Source organism: Poecilia latipinna, unplaced genomic scaffold (genome assembly GCF_001443285.1).
Source record: "Poecilia latipinna isolate Pla-1442-1.1 unplaced genomic scaffold, P_latipinna-1.0 Scaffold2573, whole genome shotgun sequence".
Lineage (NCBI taxonomy): Eukaryota > Metazoa > Chordata > Actinopteri > Cyprinodontiformes > Poeciliidae > Poecilia > Poecilia latipinna.
The window spans coordinates 131,838-139,258 of NW_015115189.1; the positions used below are offsets into that span (position 1 = coordinate 131,838).

Below are 7,421 nucleotides of genomic sequence, written 5' to 3' on the forward strand. Positions count from 1 at the left end.
GGTAGGTAGGAGGGTAGGGTAGGTAGGAGGGTAGGTAGGGTAGGTAGGAGGGTAGGGTAGGTAGGAAGGTAGGTAGGGTAGGTAGGAGGGTAGGGTAGGTAGGTAGGGTAGGTAGGAGGGTAGGACCACCCAAAGGGAATATATAACTGTATAACGATGATTAAGGCTCACACCCTCCTCAGTCCGGCCCTGTTCATCTGAACAAACTGGATCTGATCTGTTGAACCTGGAGTGGGATATTTTCCTGCAGAACTTTCCAGGACATTTCAGATTTCTTAACTTTCAACTAAAACTCTGATCAAAGTGAAACATTAAACTAGTTGAATTGATAATCTGAGGCAGGATTTAGGATTGGGAATCTGAGAGGAGGAAGGAGGATTATCTATCTAAATGAAAAAGCTTTGACAGGGTTCTCCAATGTTTAACAGAAAGGTTCAGAACCCGGTTCTCCTCACCAACAGCAGCTTAGTGACTTTTTGTCAGTTTGTGTTTAATATGAAGGTTTCACATCCTGGACTTTCGGTCTGGTTTGTTTAGTGAATCTTTGGGTCCAGATCATCGTTTCCTCTGCAGAAACAGATTTCAGGATCCTGTTGGACACAAAAAGCTTTTCAAAACGAGTCACCATGTTTTCCACATTTATTTCCTACAGACGTATTGTGGTGGACCAGATCCGTCGACCCGATCCGGTTCCGTCCCACTAAAGTTTCTGCACAAACACAAAACCTAAACTTCAGAAGAACAATAGTTATATGGAAGACTGATTTTGGTGAATTATCCCATCCTCCTCTCTAATATTTCATCATTTCGATAAAGTAAAATCGATGTGAGGAAGGTCACAGGTTCATTCAGATTTTTCCACGAACCATCGACGGTTTAACTCTTTAAGAACCAGCAGAACATCTGGAAACATCTGGACCAGAACTCGGCTGAGAACCGTAATGAATGAATTACCACAGAGGAAGAAATGAACTTCAGCATGTATGACAGCAGCTCGATCCTCAAACTGGGTTTTAGAGTTTGAAAAAAGAAAAAGTTCAAAACTACCTCCGATTTCACAGTGTCCATCCAGAACCGAGCCCTACACGAACTGTTCCCTCGGAACCAACCGGCTCCTGCAGCAATACCTGCGAGTCCAAAGGTGTCGGTCCTCCGGCCGGACCACGCAGCTCCAGGCCGAGGATGGAGCCGCTTTTCTCCGCCAAACTACGGCGACGGTCCGAGCGGCAGCGATACGCAGCGGATCTGGGGAGACGATCTGTTACAGAGCGGGGAGGGCTCACTCCGAGCAATAAACCCATGACCAGATACTGGGGAGAGGGCTCACTCTGAGGTGATTTCTGAGAGAGGACATGAGCAGAAAGAGTAGAAATATATTTTAAGAGGATTGATAAAGTTTTGCATAGTTCTTATGTGTTGTACAGAGTTTATTTATAGACATTATTAATTTTCAAGTTTTGAACTTATTTAGGCCTTTATATATTCAGGTCAATAATACTTAACAGGCTAAAAGCAGATTAAACTTTAAAATAGAATAGAATCATGAGGGTTATTTTTACACAATCATTTTCATTACTTGAATTTTTGTTAATTTTGGCTACATCTGCGTTGTTTAATTATTTCTAATACAATTGATTTACATATGTTTTATAAAGACAAAATTTAAATACCTTTTAATATTTTTAAAGAAACTCATCTTTTCAGGTAAACACTGTAAAAACTGACGCACATCATGTTTATAGACAATCTTTGTTGCCTAGGGTTTTATTACACCCGAGTGCTGCTTTTTGTCGCCATCTTTTGGTGAAAATAAGGTATTACAAGCAACAGTAATTTAGACAAATTCTTTAAATTTAAAATTATAATAAAATACAATAAATGTTTTGTCTCCTTGAGCATTTATATACTAGTAATAAAACTGCCAAACATAAAAAGTCACTTTATCATCTGTAAAAAGTTCATAATCATGTTTTTGTTCTTTGAGTTGTTTCCCTGCTTCATCGTGTGGACCGGTCCAAACCCAGATCAGTTTAAACTCAGAGCAACGCTGCAGTGGGATCAGGCTAACTCCTGGAGCTGAAGGAAACACTTCCACACCAGATACTTCAAATAGACATGTTTAACTTTGTTTGTGTAGGAACAAACATTTCTAACAAAAGCTAATCGAAAACCAAACTTCTTTCAGAAAATATGTGCCAATAATATTAGAATACAGAACAGTTAACCAATTATATAGAGCTAAATTGAGACCAAAACGGTTGTAAAAAAAATAAATAAATGTTGAAATTGAAAAGAAAAAGTAAGGAAAGATTTGACTCTGAAAAGTAGTTTTGATCTTTTTGTTTCAGTTTTCAAATTATGTTTTGACATACTCAAACTGAAATTTATGGAGCTAAATTGGATATTAAATTGGTTTAAATTTTATTTTTTATAAATTATCATTTTGGAACTGCAAAAAAAAAAAAGATTTAAAACTGAAAAAGTTCAGTTCAATAATCTTTGTTTTTTCGTTTTAATTAGTTTTTTCTTTTTTAAAAACTTTATTACCTTTATTTATTTATTACCTATAAACTTTATTTACTTTATTACTTTAGAGCGTGGATGTTCGGGACCAACTTGGAGATGAAATTATGTGTGAAGGGCCAGTTTATGTTGCTGGTTGAGGGCTGCACGAATGGAGCTCAGAGTGGTACGTGGCCCACGTCGCCATCTTGCCGAAGTCCCGGGAGCCGCACATCTTGTGTGAATATGAGTGATTCGTACATGAGGCCCCTGGGATCCAGGTGTATCTCAGGCGCTGCTGCCAGCAGGGGGCAGAGTTTCCGTTCAAATCTGCTCCAGTTCATTCACCTGAAATAAAAACAGGAGTTTACCAAGAAGACTGCCAGAAACCGAACCGGAACCGGGATCAGACTGGGACGAATCTGAATCCAGGTGAGTTCATCAGCAACATAAAGCAGGAAAATTAAAGTTCGGATGAAAACCCGGTTTGAACTCAAACTTTCTGGAAGGTCAGATCAGGTTTGTGAAGAAAGGAAAAATGGCAGGTTTTAAACCAAAATCACAGGAAATAATAGAAACACATTTTTCTCAGATAATAATAAACACATTAATTCAATCATCTGGGAAACCGAACCGCTCCGACCGGGTCGAACTGAGCTGCTTTGTTTACCGCCTCGGTCAGGGGGCGAGGGGATTCGTCTCATTTGATTGGAGGAAAGCCCAAAGGGGCGTGTCCAAGTACTGCGCGATGACAACCAATCAGCGCGCAGCTTGCCTAGAGGAGCATTTGGTCAGAACGCAGCGCAGCGGCGGGTTCGGTTCGACCCGAACTCTGTCCGAACTTCTACGGATCCTCAGGCGGTCAGAGTGCAGGAGGAGCGGTTCGAACCGAGTTCACCCGAACTTCCATCCGAACCCCAGAGTGATTCAGGAGGTTTAAACTCAGAGAGAGCGGTTCCGACAGAGTTCTGCAGAACTTTTCCCTGGATTTGGAGTCTGAGTGGAAGCTTCCGATTGGTTCCGATCAGAAGATGTCCGGGTAGCGGATCGGGGAGCCGGATCCAGTCTGGGTCCAGCCCGGTTCTGACATGGAGCCTGTGAGCGGGTGGAGTCCGCAGCAGGTGGAGGACTGGATGAGAGGTGAGGCTGATGGTTCTGGTTCGGGATGTTATTCCTCCTGGTAGTTCAGCAGGCTCTGGATCCGAACCGCTGGGTAATCCATCAGCTTCTGGCTGTCGGTTACTCTAACCGAACCGGAAGTGTTCTTACAGCATCAGAACCAGCTGGAGATTCAAACATTTAAAATGGAAACAGGAAGTGAAGTCAGGAATAAAACAGGAAGTTTTATTCAGCTCAATTAAAAATACTTTATCCTGAAGGGAGCTGAAGTCAGAGTGGCTGTGGATGGTGATGCTCCAGTAGCAGTCAGTGCTGCGGTGAGTCAGAAGAAGCCTCTGAGTGCAGACGGTTAGCAGCCTGAGGGGTTTGCATGTGGATCAGGTGTTTTTCAGGTCCAACACTCTGTGTGGTCTGGCTGCTCATCACAGGGTAAACAGGAACGACCCAGAACGGATCAGAACCGCCCTCTGTCCCTCCAAACCAACAGCCTGTAACCCTCTGCCTAGAAACTAGGACCAGAGACTTATGTTGATGCAGCAGATGTCAGAACATTTCAAATACTGGAACCTGATTGGCCTAGATGTTCCCAGGGAACGAAAACGTTAGCCGCTGAAAATCTTAAGATGCTAAACCGCTACGCACATGGTCATCCAGTAAGTTATTTTTGCACTAAATTTGTTCATGTTTATAACAGGTTAATTTTTTGTGTCAAATCACAAATAGTTGGACCCATAGAAACCATACTTTTAAAAAAATATATTTTTCAAGATGGCCACCATGGTTGTCATGGAAAATTAACTTTTGCACAAAAATTGCAAATTAGATGAAAATGTTTTTAGCTATGCTAATGCCAAATTGATGTATACAGTTAGCAGAAGCTAATGCTGCACCGCTAAGCATATTAAAAATGACCAGAAGCTAACACTTCTGCTAACTGCTAACTGTAACTCCATGAAACGGAAGTTAATGCTAACCATTTCATGTCAGGACTTTCAGCCGGTTCTGTTTCCAGGTCCGATTTGGCTGCTTAAAAACAAACAACCAGGAGGAAGTTCATAACGTAACCAGAGAGACGCCTCTGTTGGACCGCTCCAGAACCTGGTACTGGTTCTGTAGAATGAAGCGGCTGGGCGGATCCATCCCGGAGGCGTTGGAGCGACGCCGACATGTTGAGACGGGTCGACATTCCTCGGGTTCCTGGCAGGTGCAGAACGCCTCAGCTGAGCGGTTCCAGCGACCCGGTTGGTTCCTGGTACCATTAGCAAGGAGGAAGAGTCCAGAACCCGTCAAAACCCGCCACGCTCAACAGCTGGCGTTCCTCATCACAGATTAAGAGGTTCTGAACGACCCGATTCTTCAGGAGATGGCTCAGACAGCAGAACCTCACGTGTTCTGGTTCTGACCCAGACAAACCGGGTCGGTTCCTGTTTGTCCAGCTCTCTGGATTCAAGGAGTTCAGCTCAGCAGGAAATCCTGCTTCCTGCTGAGCCACCGACCCGTCCCAGATGGTTCTGCTGGAACCGGGCCAGGTCAGAACCAGATGGATGTTTCCTTTAGAATGAGCAGAACCTCCCTGACCCAGACGGGTTGGTTCTGTTCTGCATTCTCAGGGTCTTGATAAAAAACTTTTCTACAAACCGTTTCTGTTTTCTTTTTAAATAAAATTATTAATATCAAACTTCAATGAAAGTAAACAAAAGGTTCTGATCCGGTTTCCCTCCTGACCCGGTTCAGATTCCCAGCAGGAATCTTCCTGATGCTGGAGTCTTCATCAAGCATCTGCTGACCCGCCAAACGACCCGACTGGTTGGTTCCCATTTGTTTCCCAGCTGGTTCCCATTTGGTTCCCATTTGGTTCCCAGCTGGTTCCCAGTTGGTTCCCAGCTGGTTCCAGGCATCATTTTAAGGATGTTCATTTAAAGGCCCAGGCGTTACCATGAATCAGTAAAATCCTTCCAGGCCGAACTTGAAACTGGACGCTGCGCTGCTAACACTTAGCTTTCTTCAACAACTCAGGCAGAAGTCAGAGCGCGACCCGGCCGGAACACGGCGGCTAAATAATAAAACAATTTAACGGAGCTTTGAGGCAGGTCAACAAATTTTAAGAGGAATCATTTCAACCCCAGAGGGAATGTTCTGGTTCTGGTTCTGGTTCGTTTGGATCAGGAAATAAAGAGAGAATTAGACCATTAGTTACTGTTTGAATCCATTTATAGATTTTTCTGAGAGTTTCGTCAGGATCAGCCCTCCGTAGTTTCCAGGTCTGGAGCCAATACAAGGAAGTTCTGATGAGCCCGGTGGGTTTTCAGGCGGTTCTGATTCAGCAGACTCTCTTCTTCAGCGAGGCGTCGGTTAATATTGACTCAGCAGCTGTTTGCTCTCAGCACCGGAGCGGGGTGTCAACACCTCCCCACAGCGCCCCCTGCTGGATGTGAACACTTCCTGGGTGTGAACATTTGTTTCCAGGTCTGGACGACAGCCTGCAGCCGTACGTGGCGGCGTTCCGGCAGCAGCGGGTCGGCGGGCAGCAGCTGCTCCGGTTGGGCCACCAGGACCTGCTGGCACTGGGCGTGGCCCGGGTCGGGCACCAGGAGCTGGTTCTGGAGGCCGTGGACCTGCTCTGCTCTCTGGTTGGTACCGGGACCGGGGAACGGGAAGGGGTGGTTCTGAGTTGCAGTGTGGACCTCAAACGGTCCAGGCTCTGTAGAACTCCTGGTGGATTTCAGGTTCAGGTATTCCTGCAGGAAACCGATGGGGCCACTGACAGAGCGGTTCTGGCAGAGCGGTTCTGGCAGAGAGGTTCTGGCAGAGCGGTTCTGGCAGAGCGGTTCTGGCAGAGCGGTTCTGGCAGAGCGGTTCTGGCAGAGCGGCCCCACCCTTCCCCAAAGGGCTGCTGGCATTCATCCTGCTGGTCCGGACCACAGGAACCAGCTGATCCATCATCAGAACCGGCCAGCAGCTCAACGTGTGGCTGGTTTTCTGCTGACTCATGTTTACCTGAGCTCAGCTGTTTTCAGGTGTTTGAGTTTCTTGGAGCATCGACTCAGGAATCCAACAGGAGGAGGTGCTGCTGGTGCTCATGGGAAACGTAGTCCAGCTGTCCTTTGTCTCCTCCCATAGAACTGCAGCCTGGAGTCAGACTGTCTGCAGACGCTGCTGGGGAAGATGAGGGCGGCGCATCGCAACCTGAGCGGCGCCGTGACGCAGCGCAGGAAGAACCCGGCCTACCAGAACAAGAACTCCCATCAGCCCTCCAACCAGTTCCTGAGCGCCGTGGTGGAGCTGATCGCCGCCGCCAAGAGCCTGCTGGCCTGGCTGGACCGGTGAGGCTAAAGCGCTAGATGTCCACACGGTGTTTAGCAGAAGCTCACGCTAACTATTAGCACATTGGTGGTTCATATACATAAACTCCATCAGCCTGAATTCTCACATTCAGACGAACGGAGCTTCAGAGAAAAATGGAAGATGCCGTTCCTGCTAGCTAACATGGAGGTTTGCAGCTCAGCGATTGGTTGAACAAGTCGAAGTTTCTTTCTGTAGCTCATTTCCAGCCTCAGCTGACCAAAGTGCTTCACAACAAACATCACAGGTAGATAAATGAAAAAATACAAATAAAATTAAGTTTAGTAAAACTAATAAGACAAATATAAATTGGCAGGAATACCAAAAGCTAATGGCATGAATGAAAACCAAACAATATTGAGTTTTAGCTGCAGCGATGTCCTTCCTCCTTTTCTCTTCAGCCGGAGTTGAAGGAGGAAAGACGAGTTTCAGTCTGGAGTTCAGCAGCCAGAGGGAGA

General features: G+C 45.7%; 2 protein-coding genes across 2 annotated transcripts in view; one reads left to right on the forward strand and one right to left on the reverse strand.

Annotated features, from left to right (window-relative positions):
- Window positions 1-1,611, reverse strand: part of LOC106938351 (serine/threonine-protein kinase D3) — a 55,059-nt gene extending 53,448 nt beyond the window's left edge. The window contains 1 exon segment of the mRNA XM_015020373.1: window positions 1,048-1,611. The gene's annotated coding sequence lies outside the window, so the exon portion shown is untranslated.
- A 1,340-nt stretch (window positions 1,612-2,951) lies between these two features.
- The window catches only part of LOC106938353 (connector enhancer of kinase suppressor of ras 3-like), a 14,322-nt gene continuing 9,852 nt past the window's right edge, over window positions 2,952-7,421 (forward strand). The window contains exons 1-3 of the mRNA XM_015020374.1: window positions 2,952-3,642; window positions 6,088-6,251; window positions 6,742-6,944. Of these exons, the coding sequence (XP_014875860.1) occupies window positions 3,591-3,642; window positions 6,088-6,251; window positions 6,742-6,944 (419 nt within the window). The 5' untranslated portion in view covers window positions 2,952-3,590. The remainder of the gene's footprint in view (window positions 3,643-6,087; window positions 6,252-6,741; window positions 6,945-7,421) is intronic.